The 19,572-nt window shown below is 39.9% G+C and overlaps 1 protein-coding gene across 1 annotated transcript in view; it reads left to right on the top strand.

Annotated features, from left to right (window-relative positions):
- Nucleotides 1-19,572, top strand: part of arid5b (AT-rich interaction domain 5B) — a 139,578-nt gene that overhangs the window by 16,007 nt on the left and 103,999 nt on the right. The window contains exon 3 of the mRNA XM_030077084.1: nucleotides 8,373-8,613. Within this exon, the coding sequence (XP_029932944.1) occupies nucleotides 8,373-8,613 (241 nt within the window). The remainder of the gene's footprint in view (nucleotides 1-8,372; nucleotides 8,614-19,572) is intronic.

The following is a 19,572-nucleotide window of genomic DNA, read 5'->3' on the forward strand; positions in this document are numbered from 1 at the left end:
CTAGGAGAAGAACTTCTTTAGGAGCCACATTTGATTTTCTGTTGTTTGCCCTCCTACACATGTAGGTTTACTAAAGATTTAATATCATGTAATCAAAATCCCTCGATCTTCAAATTTGAGTTTTTGGTTGAAACGCCCACCTTATAATGTTCTGCTGCTGTGGCTAACAAAGTCATTGGCATTCATAAACCACGAAACTCACAATTGGCTGTGTAAAGCAAATGTTTCCCCGAGGACTATTTTCATTTTTTTTTTTTTTTTTTTTTTTCAAATTTAAGTAATTAAAACAGTGCTGCTGCTTTTAGGAATACTAATGTGGAGACTTTATGACGATGATGGAATACCGATGTGAAGAAAGTTTGAAGTCTCTCAAAGTTCATTTTCATATCGTAGTGGAATGAATGGAAACCAATGGCTGGATAAAAAGGAGGAAAAATTATATCGGAGTTCTAAAATACCACCGCTTGTTTTGAGAAAAGATTAGCAGAAACGTGAAGCACTGTCATTTTGCAGATATTTTGCTAAACATGCAGAATCACTTTAAGAAATCTGGTAAACAAACAGTTCTCATAGCGATACATACCTTGGGACTTGATGTTTTTCCATTGGACAGTACTCTTCTTAGCACCATCAGCTAAACTGTAATCTGCTGCTCTGCTAACTCACGTTCTTCAGTGTTTAAACACTGCAGGCTGCTGGACAACCTATTTCATGATTACACTATTTTTGTATTGGCTCACTTGCTTTTTACTGCAATATGTGCTGTTTTTTTCATACAGGCCAACATATTATCATTTTAGGCAAGGCCCCAAAAATGAATGGACGTGGATCAAAGTCAAAGTCAAAGTCAAGGTAAATTTTATTATTCCAGCAAGGGGAAATTCTTTTAGCAGCACAAGTGTGTCAAGTGTGGAAGGTAGAAAATAACAAAACATTAAATGCACCATAAAGGTAAAACTAAAACAAAACATAAATGGATCAGTCAGATTTAAAAATGCATAAAATACATGAGGCACACGTGTATTTATCCTTAATGTCAGCAGGGATAAAGAAGCAGTTAAAACACGTTGTCCTGAGTGGTTGCAGCAAGCGCCTGCCTCCTCCCTGGCTATCACGACAGAGGGCTCCATGAAGGGGACGGCTGGGCTCTTAAATGATGTGACTGATTTTAAGTGCACATTCGCTCGGAGCGCTGCTGAATCTTGAGTTACACCAAGATTCAGTAGCTTCTCTGTACTCTGAGATTAGGATCTTGACAAGCTGGAAAATGGAGAATCGGGGCCGGTACATACTTTTATAGGCATTTACATGGAAGTGAAACTGCTGAAAACATATCATGTTATGCATAAGTAAATTATTTTTTGTGAAGACAAAGGGTATAGGAGGGAAAATCACCAAAACAGAGCGGAGAGAGATTCATTTCACTTTGTTTTGACTTGATCTGCATCATGTAGCTCGCTGACTTCAATTTCACTTCATTTGACTTTGTCGCTAGCTGCCTCACAACGCCGCCCTCCTCCCCCCGCGCCTCTTCCTCGCCTCCATATTTTCCCTGTTAGCCGGTAGATCATTCATTAGGCGCAGAAGCAGGTGGACAAATCCTCTGTGACCTGAGGAATTCCTGCCCTGACCCCAGAGCCAAGCCAGCCAAACGCTCCCAGCATGCCTCTGCTTCAGGGGCTCTCCTACCACTGAGCTGCACTATACTCATTACTCAGCGTGCCTCTGTACGTATGTGTGTGTGTGTGTGTGTGTGTGTGTGTGTGCTTATGTTAAAGAGGGGTCAGGGTTTTGCTTTTCTTGCATTTTTATATCCTAACCTTGAGTCTGTGAAACACATCTGTGAAGCTTTTTTTTCCATGTCAAAATCATTACTAAATATTTTTAGCAATTTAGTTTCTGTTGCCTCCATGTTCAATCTAAAGAGCAACAGGATATTTCGGGGGGCAGAAAGCGTCTCCACTCTGATTGGCTGGAAGTAACTGAGGCTCTGCCCTGAATGTAAGATGAGTATTTGATGCCAATAGATTGGCCTGTTTGCATATTTCTCGAGGTGATATTTTTCTTAAAGACATATTAAACAAAACAACAAACTGTCCATTTTTCACTGTGAAGTAACATCAGAAGTGTGAAACCCATGAAAATAAAATAATTCCATTTTTTTAAACTATTGCTGACATTCATAACAGTGTGCTGACAAGGAATGGAAGCTGGAAGCTTTTTAAAAATAAATACAGTCGGCACTGATTTCCTTTTCCCAGGTCATGTTTTTACAGCTCCTAAACTTAAACATAAACCTGGCAGGAACTTGAAGTTCATTATGTTTTCTGAGATCAACAAGCCAGGAAATAAAAGATAATGGGAAAGAAAGAAAGAAAGAAAGAATGGATAAAAGAAAAAGGAAGGTGAGAATACAAGCAAAAATAAGTGTGCCTAATGTAACCAAAACCATTTCAGATTGAAGATAGCTTCTATACCCACCACGTTCTAAAATACATCCACTTCATGTGAAAATAGATCCATTTACTAGATATAAAAATCCATATGACTGTCAGTATTTATGTTTTTTTAAGTCAAAAATGTCTGCAGATCAGTGACATCAGCACTTCACAAAGCCAGTAATGGGTTGATCCAGGAGCTCGAGCAGCACTTTTCTTCCCTATTGAACTCCAATATTACTGCAAACTAACTGGCTCCCAGCGGAGACAGAGACACCGCTCCTCACTGAGATCATCGTCTCCACACTCTCTACTATGATACTTAAGATCTGACAACACCATATGCACCGCCTGATGCACTTATTATGACTTAGTATGTAAGGCTTTATGTAACCAAGCAGGGCAATAAGGACTGACGCATTACTGAAACTTATTGTGCAGCTTTCCTTAAATAAACAGACTGAAATACTGTAAGCTACACAAGTCCCACACCATTTCAAGCAGCTAATGTTGCAAGTTCCAATACTTCATAATAATTACAACAATCATAATTACAAAGGAACAGGGTACCAAGAACACACAAGGCAGATAAAACATACAGATACGTAATTACAACATGACATAAAAATGACCATTTTAAAATAAAAAAGAACCTCACAACATGTGGTATTGGTTATATTTATGGGAACTGTGTAGAAAGGAGGGGGGGTTGGGGGGGGATTAGCTAAGAAGTTGGAAAAAGTCATTTTTCATGTCATTTTGACTTTAAAACAATGTTGTCCTCATTTTTTTGAGATGTGAAATGCTTTGAATAATGGGAAACAAGAACTAAAGTCTCGTAGCATTATATCATTCCCAAATGTGATCTGCTTAAATGCAGCAATCTGCACGCAAACCAAAATAGCAATGGTTGTGGACTGAACTGCTATTGCTAAACAAAATACAGAGAAAGTAATTATCCAGGATGCATGTATTTACCTGTGCAGAGACTGTGCCATCATGCTGGAGGAGCAGCAGTGGCACTGAGGTAAACCAAAGAAAAAGCAGAAGCAAGACTTTCTAATATTACTTGTTTATGCCACTGACCTATCTTTGAACAAGGTGCTGAGCACCCAGCCGTGTGTCTGTGACTATACTGAGCAGCACTCAGCTGTCAATGTGTGTGTGTGTGTGTGTGTGTGTGCAGCGACACTTTGCTGTACAGAGCATGAGGAGATCAGTGTGTCCAGTCACCATGCAACAGATCAGCTGAAAAGGCCGTTTGAAGGCGTTTACTTATGTTTTTAATTAAACCTGCCAATAGATTAGACTTTGAACTTGGTCTTTTTTTTCTTTTTCTTTTTTTTTTTTTTTTTTGCAAAAATAAATAAATAAAAACATAAATGCAAAACTTTACAAGTGTGAAGAGATAGGGATAGGGATTATTTCACTCCCCCCCAGCTGTTCTGTAGGACAGCAGTGGTGCTCTCTTCCTCTCATTGTTACTGAGTGCTGGATACTGGCTGGATGCTCCACATGCTAACTGTTAGCCTCCTGCCATTGAGGTGTACTTCCCCTCAGCTAACATTCTGAAAAATAACCAATGCATTCTCTTTGCCAGTTTGTCAAATACTGACGCTTTGTCGTGGCCCTTTCACGTCTGATACCAACACCAAAGAGTGCCTTTGGCATCAGGGCGAGACACCACAGGCTTTTTCGCTTTTATCACATGTCAGTGTCACATGGTTAGGTTTATGCAACAAAACCTCTTGGTAAATGTCAGGGACGGGTAGGTTTAGGCATGAAAAACACTTGGTTAGAGTTAGGGAAAGGTTAGGTTTAGACATACAAGCAACAGAGGTTAGGTTTAGGCCCTAAAATGGAAAGTGTGTGGACTCAAACGCAGGTCTCATGCTTGGAGGTCCTGTTGCTTCTTTGCCCCCCATCCACACTGACCTCCTTCCTCCACCAACCTTCTCTCTCTCTGTAATCCTACGTCACCACCCCCTATGTCTCATACTGATGCCAAAGGCTGCCTTTTACAGAAGTATCAGATGCTGAAGGATGCCTTTGGCATCAGTATCAGACACAGAAGGCTGTGACAAAGCATCAGTATTTGACAACTTGTCAGCGAAAACGGGCTGAAATAACCTCTTAATGCAGTAGTGAAATAATATGATATGTAATATTTTTTTCAAAATGGGTAAACTATATCTTTAAGCCTCTGAAGCATTATGGGAGACTAAAACTCTGCATTGAAACGCAGGTGTACAATCGTAAAAAATGATGCTATTAACGTCACCAATAATATAACCAGCAGTATTACTACAGTTACTGCTACACTACTGATAATAATAAACTGATGCAGACACCTGCAGCACATTCATCATATGCATGGATGCATGTAACTGGGATGCTGGCTGGGTGCTATGGTCCTGTGCTTTAATGTCATATTCCCTTTTTTTTTTTTTTTTTTTTTTTTTTTTTTAAACCTACTGTATTTTATCTTAGGTATTTGATTTTAGTTTATCTGCTGCTTTTATGCCTTGTGCTTTACCCAATTTTATGTCATTTTTTTTTTTAATTTGCTGATGTCTTTTTCACTAATTTGGCAACGGCTTGCAAAGCAGAAATATAATTACCACTTGTGGGCAATGAAGATCTATTCTATTCTGTTCTGTTCTATTCTATTCTATTCTATTCTATATCATAGCAGACCAGATTCTGCTTGAAAGAATAGAAGAATATTGGCCTCTTGTTCTGACAAATCACTAAATAATTGTATTTACTGGTGGTGACTGAGTCTACTGAGTGGCTGGCCCATTTTTTGGGCTAGTATTGGACAAGAGCACGCCTTTGCTTTAATGACTTTCAGTCCCAGAGTGAGACTAAAGTTACTATCATGAGACTGAAGTCAGCCTCATAATGATGACAGATGGGTGAGTGTGTGTTGAAATTCAAGATGTTGTCTGAGAAAGAAAGAACAGTTTTTTCTCTTGTTTTTATTCAAATCACATGGAAAGGAAATTAATCATAAAAGTTATGATCAGCAGGAAACTACATGACCAGACCTGGTGAGCTAATGTGCATTGAGTGTGTGTGTGTGTGTGTGTGTGTGTGTGTGTGTGTGTGTGTGTGAGTTTGGGGGGTGAATCCTGTGGGAGGAGTAGCGTTCTCGTGATATGTTTGCTTTTTTTTGTTTGGGTCACATCAGGGGGAGAGGTGGTGGGAAAATGTCAAGAAATTAGTTAACGCCTCCTTCAGCTTAATGGAGACCATGAAGACGGAAAGAGCAGGAGGCAGAAAGAAACCAAGAGGAGCTGATAGAGGAATAGAGAGAAAGGAGGATGTGAAAGAGAAAAAGTAACGGGTGACAGTGTAAATGTCATAAACTGACTGATCAGGTTTCCTCTGAAAAGTGTGCTTGCACTGCAGATTCTGCAGATTTTATTATCTGTGCATGCAGAAAACATAATCGTGTAAGTGTGTGGGGAAATATTTGAAGGATATGGAGTTTTGAAGGCCGATTTTTAGATCCAAGTTGCTGATACAGTAGCTGATACTAATTTCATGTCCTGATTAATCCCCCAAAAATGCAAGTATATATTTTAGTCCGGTTCTAGTCGGCTAGGAAAGCTGAAACAGCAGGGCCAAGAGACACTAAAACTGTCCATTAGCATAGTAATAAGAAGAATCAGACGACAAGATGACCGTAATATGGATCAAAATATGTAGAATCAGTTCAGGTTCAAGTCCTCCCATAAAAAAAACAATTCTGCAATAATTGGGCAATCAATTTTCCCTTTAAAACCTGAGCAAATCTACTAAATTTCTTTCAGATAATGTGAAAAAGTAAAATGCTACAAGAAAATGACCAGAAAATTCCTCAAAAATTAGTTAAAAAAAAGTAAAGTAAAAATAAAAAAAATACCTATAACTATTTAGAATTATCTATCTATCTATCTATCTATGTATATATATATATATATATATATATATTTAATGTATTATATATGTATTTTATACACACACACACACACACACACATACATATAAATATATATGTAAAATTAAATTACAAGAAAATTACCATGAAATCATGTCAGCATTACTCCAAAACAAGCAAAAAACAAAACAAAACAAAGAAATCCACAAAAATGAAAATAAAAAAAGAAGTGAAAAGAAAAAGCCTGCCCATGGGCTCCTGGGTCTTTAGGGGTTAAACTGCTTTACATTTGTGGGATGTGCTACCTGTTCACTTTTTTGAATATACTTTACATTTATCATATCAGGTGCAGACCACACTGATTTGACTAGAAGGAAAGGACAATATTTTCTTCCTCTGTCAGTGTAACCTAAGCGTGGGAGTGTGTTTACCAGTGTATATGCTCATATTTACTGAGCATGTGTGTAAGAGCGCACAACACTTGTCTTCTACATAACTACCATCCTGTCATCTTCGCCCAGCTCGAGCCTCTGCTTTTTAATGAATCATGTATTTATTTGGCAAAGCAATCCAGGCGCTCGGAATGATCAAGGCCCTCGATGGCAGCGATGCAGGCAGCCAAGCAGGCAGCCTGCGAATACATAATGTAACGAGGTCACTCAATATCAAGATTGTTCCATTAAAAATTAAAGCTGATTTGGTAATTTGGTCAGTCAGCATCCTTGAAGCAAAACAGGAGCGAGTGGGGGGAAGGCATCTTTCATATGCTGCGGATGTGTGTGTCAGTATATGTGTGTGTGTGTGTGTGTGTGTTTGTTCATGTCGGTATGTATTGATTTCCATGCTGTGATTTATGTGAAATGATTTGCATTAAGATCGACTGCCTGTTCTCATCTGTGTGTGCATGTCTGTGTGTGCATGCACGCGTGTGTGTGTGTGTGTGTGTGTGTGTGTGTGTGTGTGTGTGTGTGTGTGTGTGTGTATCAGTGATAAATTTCTATATGCTGTGCTGGTCTGCTGATACACACTGCATTCTAATAGGGATGCCCCTGAAAACTATATGCCAGCCAAAATACATGTAAAGCCAATAAAGCTTCATAGACAATGTATATATGGTTTGTAAAGCCCTTTGAGATGCACTTGCAGTAAAGAGCTATATAAATGGCTGGACTTTAGACCACTGGACATGAAAACCATCCATTAAAGCTCAATATAACAGGCTAGTAAGAAGAATCAGATGTGGAAGATGAAGAAACACAGTCATTTATGTGGAATATCCTGTCTTCCCATAAACATCCTGATCACTTCTTCAGTAACTTCTTATATATTAAAGAATCTAGAATCTAGGTGTAGGTTACTTTTTGTCTTCACAATTTTGACCAATCACCATCAACGAGAAAGGAGGTGGTTTGTAATTTCCTATTCCCCAATTGCACTGACATTAGACGCACACACAGGGATGTCAGAGTTCAGATAACACCACAAATACCCAATTGCCCCTTGGGAATTCATAAAGTATTTCTGATTCCGATTGTGATTCTGAAATCTTCCCCGAAACTCTACCCGTTCTACCACATTACCCACACAAGCTTTAAAGGCTCTTATGAAGTGTGTGCATAGCTTGTAAAACAGTTGGAGCTGGTTGTGATAGCGGGTAGTATAAAGAAACATGACTTAAGGTGACTTGACTTAGCGAATAATCACAATTTAAGCAAAAGTGATGCACCACGGGACAGATCTGAAACTGCGCCAGGAAGTTTATCCACTCCGACAAAAGAGAAATTATTGCAGTCATTGTAATTATTTTAAATTTTCCTGGTGTGAAAACTATAGGATACGTATTACAAAGTAGCTCATTGTATTGGCTACCCTGTTGGTATTGTCTTTCAGAAGCCCATATGATCCAAACCCTGTCGTCTGCAGTACAGAGCAGATGCAGCAGATGGAGGGTTTCATTGCTAGCCATCGATGTATAGCTGATACCTGTGATATCGCTTTCTCTGCTGCAGGACGAGGTCATCGCGGTGTCTGAAAAGGTGATTGTTCGACTGGAGGACCTGGTCAAATGGACCGTGTGGGACTCCCAGGCCTGGAGCCGGGGGATGAAGGCCATCCCCCTGAAGCGCAGCGTGGTGCACCGAGACGGGGCCAAGACAGAGCAGAAAGACCCCCACTTCCTCCGTTACCGGGACTCAACCCTCAACAGTGGCCTCAACTTCAAAGATGTCTTAAAGGAGAAGGCAGAGCTCGGTAAGAACTCGTGTCTCTTTCTCTGTAGCATCAACTCGTAACCGTCACACAGAAAGCCTGGAGGCGTCATGGACTTTGATATGTGACATTTTTCAGGTCTGGAAAACTTAGAGATCCAAAAGCTTTAAGAAGTTAAGGAAATCCCGGATGTTTGTCTGCTTGGTAATGTCTGTGGTGAAGATTGGCTGCTAATCCATCTACTTTGTTTTGAAGAATCATGTTGCATTTAATAGTTTTTACTAATGTGTGGAAGCAGATTGATTCTCTAGTGCAGTGGTTTTCAAGGGGGGGTCAACTCCAAGAGTGGTGTGGGGGTGTGTGTGTGTGGTGGTGGTGTTGGTTGGAGGGTGGGATCTATATATATGATTTGAACCACATTTATTTAAGCTGTATGTATAGTTCTTAATATTTAAATGTCAGATTTCTCATGTGTAATGCTGAGCGCATACCAAAATATCTCTTAAATATAAATATCTCTTCATATAATGGCCCCTATAGGGCAAACTAGTTTCATACGGGGGTCTGCATGTCACTAAAAGTTAACTTGGGGGTCCAGAACATCAAAAAGTTTGAAAAGCCCTGCTCTAGTGCGTTGGGAGTTTTTTGTGCAGACTGGAACATTTTGACTTTTGAAGGTCAAAAATCTCTGAAATTGGCCAAGAAATCATCGACTCCTTTGAGGAACAGAAATGTGTGAGATCTCAACTGTGAAGTTTTAAGAGAAAAAAATACCACTGAATTTCAGCATTAAAGTTACCACTGTGCCCCAGGATATTTTGGTCTATATTAATGAATGTAAACATTAATATATATATATATATATATATCTGTATAACATCACAGTCTTCGTTCACTGGTTTCTTCCTTGGGAGACAGTTATTGACCACTTCTGTCTGGGCCGCCCTAGGCCATGCTGTAATTGTAACCCATGTGGATTCTTAAATTTACTGGTATCCCCTTTGAATTCTACTTCTCTAGGATATCACTGTTTGATTAACCCTCACACATCAAAAAAGTGACGGAGTTCAGTCAGGACAAAGCATTTTCTCCTGTTTCCATCGTTTTATATCGTCTTCCTCCCAGTGGAGCCAAGACACTAAACACCATAATCCAGCAGAGCTCTCGGTACATAGTGCATATTCATATATTCTGTCAGTGCTGACAAAGTTGCTCTGCCACTTCCTCGCGTCTGGGTCTCACATTTACATTTAGCTGACGCCCGAACGAGGAACTCAGCGTGAGTGCAACAGTAGAATAAGCTTCACTTCCTAGATGACTAACATAATCAATAGCAGGGGTCAAAGCCACGGTGCGCTGTCCGACAAATATTGTTGTGTGCCTATCAGATGTGATGGAGAAGTGCTAAGTAAAGAAATAAGAGCCAGGGAGTGGGCCGGATGCAGCAGCATTCTCTTGAATTCCTCTTGTATTTTCTCAGAAGTCAGCTTCCAGATTCACCAAACGCTCTTCGAAAACTGCTCTCGCCCAGGTCTGCTGAACGCCTGAGCATTTGTTATTTGCATAGATAGCACCCCCTGAACACCATGTAAGGGTGGTGGTGGTGTCATGTGCAGAATAAGGAGAGACAGAGTATTAGGGCCATGTCAGGGAGGAAAAAAAATACAGGGTTGGGGGGGTAATATTCTGAGAAAAAAACAGAATTTCCATGATTGAAGTTGTAAGTTTATGAGAAAAAAAAAAAACTTGAAAATGAGTGTGTTGCTCTCTTTTGAATAGGCCCAAGTCTTGGCAGTGCGTCTTCAAATTCCAGATGCAGATGATAACATTGTGATTCTGGGCTAAAATCAGCAGGATTTCCTTGTTGCTAAATCCCATTGCAAAGCAGAATTAGATGAGGTCATCAGCTGCAGGCCTGAGACACGGCGAGCAGCAGCAAAGTCAACACATGGTTCCTTGACCAAAAAAAAAAAAAAAAAAAAAGAAAAAGAAAAGAACAACTATTTTTTGTTTCACATAAATTTGTGAGTTTTTTTTCTTGGAAATTTACAGCTTAAATCTTGGAAATTCAATGTTTACCTCACCTTCCCGGCTCCAATACTCCATCATAGAAATCAAAGTGCCAATAAATGAACACCAGACTGTCAGTACTGGTGTTACAGGAAAGTTGGCAAAAAAAAATCTGTGATAGTTTGCATGTCGTCTTGGCAAAGGGACATACAGTCGCCGAAATAAAATAATGGTGTTAACATGGAGACCGAAAAACGCTCTGTCCAAGCCGAGCGCTCCACGGTGACGCCTACAGATGGACGGGACAGTCTGAAGACACAATGTCCCTCTGTCATTTTCCTCTGTTGTCACCTACAAACTGCAGCCAAAACCCTCAAACATCAGCATTCAAATGTTATTCTCTTAATAATCTAGTACTTGTAATTACTCTAAAATAAAAATGCATTGATATTGATTTAATGCTTTTTTACGTATTTCAGTTTGCTTGCGTTGGACAACTGATTTGTGGACTGTAACAATAAAAAAAATTTCTATCTTGATACGAGTGCTCTCAACCACCTATAAGAGAAAAGCTGAAATAGAAAACCACTGGTGAATCCCAAACGTTATTGCATAAGAAAATGAGAAGGAACGGGTGGATATGAACAGAAATAAGTGGAACTTTGTTTGTCTTTTGCTTCCTGTGTCTGGCTGAATGTGTACACATGGAGGAGGCATAAAATCACCAAAAATCAATCACACACTGATTATCTGACTGCACACACAAACACTTGGATCCTACTTTTTTTTTCCAGTCACCTGTCAGGTTGTTTTGAAGGTTTGACGCGCGTGTTGATTAACTGGCGTTTTCCTTTTTATTTGTTAACCTCCAGACATTTCTCAACCAAACACAGCCACCTCGCTAGCTGCCTTTAATCTTCAACCAAACCCCTGAAAGCCTCCCTCCATGTCTGCTCCACGCACAGATGCCTGCGAGTGTGTGATGCAACTCCGCTACAACAAACTTAAACACACACACACACACTTGTCGGCTGCTCAGCGAGTGGACAGAAAGGCGAAGGCTCACGGTGGAATACTTCTCATGTTGTGCAGGCGGTGCAACCTGTCTCACCTCCCTCCCACTTTGCACTGAACAGTGGAGGAAACACCTGCAATATGTCACAGGGAGCCAGCAGAATCAGGGCGCCGACACTCTGACCTTTGCAAAGACAAAAGAATGATTTTGAACAGATATCGATATAATGCCTGTTTGGAAAGTCAGCACAGAGATATCAAAGTGTATTTTTTTCTCTGAGGCTTTGTGCACAGGAGATTGATCTAGAAATTGGACATGAGGATGATATTTTTTTTTCTTTAATTGCCTGCTAATAGCAGTGTGTGTATGTGTGTGTGTGAGTGTGTGCAAGGAGGAGTGGGGGCTAAAAAAAAAAAATTGGAGGGAGAGAAAGAACAGAAGAACTCAATATAAGAGCAGGCTTAGCTCCAGGGTTGCTCTTTTCAGGCCTGTATTATAGTAAATCCACTCCCAAATCCACAAAAGTATGTGATTAAAAAACAAGGACAGCCAAATGTATACTGTACATTTGTTTGCACTTAAAGCATTTCTGCGTGTTGTGCATGAGGCAAAGTGGGTGCTTTGAGAAAACCTGGTCCGAAATGATTAATTAACACATTAGCCTGTTCTTCATTGGGGTTTTTGAACCCAAAACGGGTGAGGCGCTTGTGTCCTTGGGGTTCTTTTACTAAGGCAGTTCATTTAATTGGTGATATTCAGCATATTTAGCTGAAGTCTTCATTCAGTACCTTGAAAATAAAAGGGACTACATCTTTTAACCCGCCTGTTATGTTCAAATTCACCAACATCCTTTATGTTTGGGGTCAATTTGACCCCCGCAGTTTAAAGGGCTAATGTTACCTTTTATCTTTAAAAAAAAGACCATGATTAGTTACAATGCTCATTTATTAAGAGTGGATGTTTTTTTTTTTTTTCAAATGGTGGATACCACATTTCTTTTGACTCAGTTATGGTCTATGACTGTCCATAACTGGAGAGACCTGCGACGTATTATCACGTGCAGCGACTTTGTCTTTCTCTTGTCATGCTCTCAGTCGAAAGTAATTGTTAAGTCCTTGACTCACTTTAATCTGCTTTATGCCTGGGAAGCTGCTTTGAAGACTTACGATTCAGATCAAAAGACTCAAGGCCAGTTAATGTCAGTGAACATTCTGACACACACACACACACACACACACACACACACACACACACACACACACACACACACACACACACACAGATGCTTCATTATTCAATACATACCTGACCTTCTCTCCTTTGTGTTTGTCTTACTGTGCACTATTTGGAGCCGAAATGTTAGTCTATTATTACTTTTGAGGTTAAACTTCATATACAATAACCTTTAGAATGCTGATGTGTGCATTAACATACACATGCACACACAGCGTATACTTTGTTGTAGCAGTTGTAGTAGAAGCCATTGTAGCTCTAATTGTCGTAATAGTGACAATTCTACTATTAAATATTATAACTGTAATAAAATTTTACTTGACATCAAAATTGCAGAAGAGGAGGTAATGAGTGTCAAATACTAGAGCTGGATTGATGTATAACAATATCTCCTTATACTGGATGTCATGTCAGATTTGTTATTAATGTGGAGTAAGTCTGCGGTGTATATATTATTAACTCTGTGAGCGACTGCGAATGTGAGACTAAAAGAGACAGCTTCACATGTGACCTCAACGATGACACCGGAAAATTCCCAGCTAATTAATATGAGCTAAATGGTGTTTTACAGCTCAGGCGTTGATGTGATTGCTGACACGCACCTATTGGCCATTATTAGGTACACCTACGCGTTCTAATCCAGTCCGATCCAACTGTTGTGCCATAAAGTTTATTTTCCTGCTGCCTATAATGCTCAGGTTTTCTTTGTGTCACAGTAATAGAGGTGTTCATTCACTTCTGTGTTTGGCATTGAGCTCATAGTTAGTGCTGCTGCTGGACTGGGCTGCATTTTACTGAGAGGTGTTTCCACTATTCTGTCCCCCCTCATTGTATATAAATTGGGAGGACAAAAAATTAGTATATATCAATATAATGTAGTCCAGTAGCAGACCTCTGCAAACTACAACCTCAATAATAAACATAGAATTAAACTGACACATTCTCCACAATGTCAACACAAACTGAACATGATAAACTTTGTTAAAAGGCAGAATTTATGGCAGAGCTGCTGAGCTGAACTGCATTAGACTGCGCAGGTGGAGCTGATCAAGTGGACACTGAGCGGATACTAGGTAGTAGTATTTGTGATAAAGGTAGTTGTACTAGAAGCACTAGTAGTATTTGTAATAGTAGTAGTGGCAGTAGTAATAGTGGTATAAGTCATAGCATTTGTAGGCATTTGTAGTGGTATTTTTAGCAGAAGTAGTAGTAGCAGCAGCACTGGTAGTATTTGTGATAGTAGTGGTGGCAGTAGTAATGGTAGTAAAAGTAGAGGTAGAATTTGCAGTATCACTTATAAATTGTCATAATAATAATTGTCATCGACACTTGTGGGAGGCATCACTGGTCTCAGCAGAGAGTTTCTTTTTGTGGGTTAGCTCTGCCGTGTCATCCCGTCAGTCCGTCACTTCATGGGTCCACAAAAATCTGGGCCCACCCTATAGCAGCTGCAGCTTTCTACCTGTGAGGCTGAAAGTGTTTGTGAGGTTGTGTGTGTGTGAAGGCATGCACACAACCTTGGTCACTGCTATGGTGAATTCCTGCTTTTGAGTCCAAGTGTCAAGTCTACAGCTGTTGCTCGACTCGGTCTCATGGTGATTATTGTGTAAATGTAACTGAGTGTTTTGGTTTAGTATAACGTAGCTCTGGCATTTTGAAAGATGCAGTTTGACTCATGTGCAGTCATTTTTAAAAGGGTTTATCTGGCCGGCACACATTTCAAAAATAACACGGACCGTAAAAAGTCAGCTTCTGGTTGCGTCAGCAGTCCTGGTAGCCTGGTGATCAGCCTCTATTTTGTATGGCAGTTCATAAAATTAACATCTTATCAAATACACTTTCTGCCATTCATTTTAGCTGCAAGTAGCAAGAACCAAACAGGTTGTCGAGTTACAAAGCTATTTCTCCAGATCTAGCATTATAGTGTTTGTGCGAGCCCATTTATGTGTGTGTGTGTGTGTGTGTGTGTGTGTACATATGCATGCATTCATTTGATCATTGAATTCATAATAATGCAGCTTACAACGATGCAGTGCAGGAGGTGAAATTGCAGGGGAGAAAACAGACATAATGAGCTTTGACTGTAATTACGCCATTCCTGCTGCCACAGAAACTCAGTCGATGTGAGCGTGAGCTCCTACTTTTTCTTCAAATGTGTGAAATTTGTGTGGTGAGATCATTTCTAAAACTTATTTTATGAGGTTTCAATGAAAAAGCGACAATATCCTGAAACGGCTGCAGTGACCTTATTCAGAGATGCTGCAGCCTTTCTGTGTAAACTCCTTTTGAAATAACTCAGTAACTGACATTTTCAAGAAAAATTGGATTTTAGGACTCAACATGTGATTGAATGACTTGTTAAGGTGGAATTTTCTTTGCAGTGTGCAGTATATTCCCATATTATTTCCACTGCGGGTGCTATAATTATGCTGCCGCAGACTCCCATGGGGCTTTGGGAGGAGGGGGGATTTGCATAAGGCTTTGCCCCCCCTCCTGTGTTGCCTGCGCCAAAATGTTCAATTGCCCTTGAATTGTTGAATGGAGGCCTATGTATGTATTAGATTCCAGCGCAGAGATGAGACGGGACAATCGATAATGGAGGCTTTGTGGCGGCAAGCTGTTACATCAGACCGCCGCTGTGAAACACAATCAATAGGCTCAGTGGGACTCTGAGGGGATAAAATTCATGGTGATTTGCTTCTATAGATCAGAACAGATCAGAGCTTGTAAGCTTGTTAATATTTCTTGTTTGTGTATGTAAATACAAGCTTGTGTGATGGAATGACCCATCATTATAGCATCACGATTATCTGCAGACCCATGGTAAAGGCTTGCGAGAGAGAGAGTGTGCGTGTGTGTGTGTGTGTGTGTTTGCGTTGGGGTTAATGTGGTTGTAGGTTGTTCTTGTGATGTTAATAAGTGTTTTTTTAATGACCATCTTGGTTTGGCCTCTGCTGTGATGGTTGTACAGATTGTTAGTCAAAGTGCCTGTGTTTGCCCGGTAAGCAAAAACTCGTCCTGGCAACAGGCCAAGGACAAGTACTGCTTGTCCTGTCACTGTAGTGCTCTCTCGCCCTCTCTCTCTCTCTCTCTCTCTCTCTCTCTCTCTCTCTCTCTCTCTCCTGTTTCTATGTTTTCCCTTTGTAACTCATCAAAAGAGCAGCAAATCACTCAGTAGAGCTAATTTCTTATTGGCTACAGAAGCAGCTGAACATGTTGATTAAAACCGGAGCTTCAGGTTGTTGTTAGACTGAGATATTGACCAGCCTGGCTGTTACTGTAAGAGATGAGGAAATAAACACCAGCATCATCCGCGTGTCCCCGGTGGATTGTTGTTTTTGACTTTGGCACTCCAAAGCCAAAAAACACTTTAGCATACAGAAACACTGTAGAGCAGAGGTCCTCAAGTTCTCAACCCGGGGGCTGGGGACCCCCAGGGATCCTTAAGAGGGTCGCAGGGGGTCCCCAGAAAAATGGCGAATAATTTAATTTCACTATTATATCATTGACTAGAAGTTAGCCCACTGACAGAATGTATAAGAATCTTTTCGCAGGTTTCACACTTGTCACTGTAGACAGTTATGGAATAACTAAACCTGATCAGATCCCTCAGACTACATCATCAAGTATGGGTCTGCAGCCTGATGTGTATGTAATGTGGGGGTCCTTGACACCAAAAAGGTTGAGACCCACCGCTCTAGACGTTTAATTTCTGCCCTCATAATTCTTTAAAAAAAAAAAAAAATAGGGTGATTATTTTACATCATAATGTTTTGTACATAGTAGCTTTCTGTATTACTCTAATATGATTACTGGCGAATTAGGTTGACAAATTCAACAAACGGTGTGATATTGAAAATCAAACTTACACAAAATAATGCCTCTTTTTATGTTTAAATTGAAATTGAACTTTGGCAGTGTTGGGTCCACATGGTGGTGAAATATGCTTATTTTTTGCACCATTGGACTGCTACACAGAACCATATTTGTGTCTCTCAGTTCACTTTCATAGCTCCCAATATATATATGTAAAAAAAAAAAAACAAGTCCTGGTACAATTATTTGTGAAAGTACTATCAGGCTGTGTCTTGGTGGTGGAAGGTTACCACTCAGACGTTTTTCTGCAGATGCTACCTGCTGGATCTAATTTCCATTTCACATATAGGAAAAAATAATTTAATTTAATTTTGACTTGACATGACAATGCAGAGTGAGTTATCCTAACAGCAGCACACACTGTGTTGTTGAGCTGGCCGGGATGAGGTGTGTCCGTGTTGTCAGTGTGGAATGATGGCTTACAAAGTCACTCATTTTTTTTCCGGTTAATTGTATCACAAGGACAATGAGCGAGTTATTCCTCTGATGTGCATTGTTTATTTGATTTGAGATTATTCACACAATCTGTTATCTTTGCTAGGACGTCCAGCAGCAAATACAAACCCAACAGCAAAATGGTCGTGTGAGGCGGATACAGGTTTAGTCATCAGGATTCTAATCTGTTGTCTCCCGCTGTGTTCTCTAATCTAAATGATCTATATGTAATTATTAAGATTTTACTCCTTGGATTCTGGGTAAATTGCAATGAAATCTATTTTTAATTTAGAGCTGCTTTAAATTTTTGAGCTCATCCCATGTTACTCAAGCTAAGTGAAATGTTATCTTGAAATGATAAGCCCCCACAATGAATTCAGATTAATATGCATGATTCACTCCACACACACACACACACACACATATACACCAACCCCGACATCCAATTCATCTTCGTTAACAGCCTCTAAACGATTATCATGTTCCTTTTTGAAACAATAGAAAGAGCAGGATGTGTCTAAATTTGATATTTGATATGGAAATTGCCTCATTTCTGAATTACAAAAGATCAGAGTGTAATTTGTTTGTTCTGTTAATGCTGAGGAAAGTAGTTTTTCTCCATAATTGAAGAGGAAAGAATAAAGGAAGGAGCGGAGAGGAGCAGAGGGAAACAATTGTGTTGTTTGGAAGAATAGAGGAGAGTTTGTTCTGTGTTTTTTTTCTCAGTGAGGGAAACCATCAAGAGGCAACGGCACCAAGACAGAAAATTTATGGTGTCTGTATGTCATATATTTCTTTGTTTTTTACGTGGTTTATAAGATGAACAAATGCGAAAAAAAAGAGAAGCAAATGTATGGAAGTATTGCAAACATGATGAAAGACTATAGCTCAAAGAAAAGCTTGCCGGCCTCATGCACCTGCACATTAGTTCATGTGCGTGCATCAGGTCATGCTGGTTAGCGCTGCTTGTAGCAAAAGTGCTGTCAGTCAGGATTATGGGAGTCATTTGGCTCTGGCGGGCCTTTTGTTTTAGCTTGTAAAGCCATTCTCCAGCCACAGAGAAGCCTGACAAAGGAGGCCTTCTTAATCTGCTTGTAATATGCTCTTCTGCCTCCAAGGGCTGAGTCCTGCAAACATAATGAGGTTTTAAGACCTCCATACACACACACACACACACACTCAGACATATGTGCACCTGGGAAAAAGACAAAGCGATGGGAGGGGGCAGACAATGAGAAAATGAGAGCTGAAAAATCTTGAACTATAATCTATAGTTGCGCTCAGGGTCTATAAGTGGCTGTGGTCTAAAGTGAGACGCGTCGAAGATGCTACGTGCTGAAAGAGGGTCGGGGGGAGATGAGCTGTGACAAAACAGTGAAAAAGTAGGCGGGCGGCTGCTGCATTGCAACAGAAGGTCAAATAAAACATTCTTTATAATGCACTTTTCATAGAGCAAGCTGCAGCACAAAGTTCCTGACATGGGGTAAGACAAAAGAACAACATAACAAGTAGAACATCGCAATAGTACAAGATAAGAACAACTGAGATGAAGAGTCAAACACAGTGATATAATACAATAAAAAGAGACAGATTAATGAAATACAAATCATAAAAATGCATGGCTAAAAAAATAGGGGTGGGAATCACCAGAGGCCCCTTGATACAATATTATGATACTGAAGTCACGATACGTTGGTACTGTGATTCTAAATATTGGCAATATGCTGAGTATTGTGATAACATGCAGGTGCATCTCAAAAAACTAGAATATCATGGAAAAATTCATTTTTTTTTCCATAATTTAATTCAAAAAGAAAACACTTCTAGATTCATTACATATACACAAGTGAAATATTTCAAGCCTTTTTGTTTGAATTTTGATGATCACAGATTACAGTTCAGCAAAATCAGAAATCCAGTATCTCACAACATTAGAAAATTACATACGAGCGATCAAAAAACGTATTTATAATCCAGAAATGTCGACCTTCTGAAGACATATGTTCATTTATTATTCATTTTAGAAAAAAATACACTTTTTCATTACATTCAGATTTTTTGAGATGCACATGTATATTGTGATTTATTACCTTCTCTCACCTGAAAAGTTTTCAGCCTCGTGATTTTACGAGGAAAATGACTTGTTTTCCCCTGATGTTACACACATTGTGATGCAGCTTTTCAAAATGCATTGCTGGCCTCTCGTTCACAGTGACAGACCACCTGAATTAGAAGTCTTTGATTTTGTTTGAGTGGAAGGGAATGAGAGGGAGAGTTTTGCCAGAACTGATTGAAACAACACTGGGCATGGCTGGTTGAAGCCGGACCTCCACAGAGGTATGCATCTCTGACACCCAACAATTTCTGCTCTGCTATTCCTCCTTCCTAGTGTGTGTGTGTGTTTGTACACCAGTACTACCTCACCTCCCAGA

Source organism: Myripristis murdjan, chromosome 19 (assembly GCF_902150065.1).
Source record: "Myripristis murdjan chromosome 19, fMyrMur1.1, whole genome shotgun sequence".
Taxonomy (NCBI): Eukaryota; Metazoa; Chordata; class Actinopteri; order Holocentriformes; family Holocentridae; genus Myripristis; species Myripristis murdjan.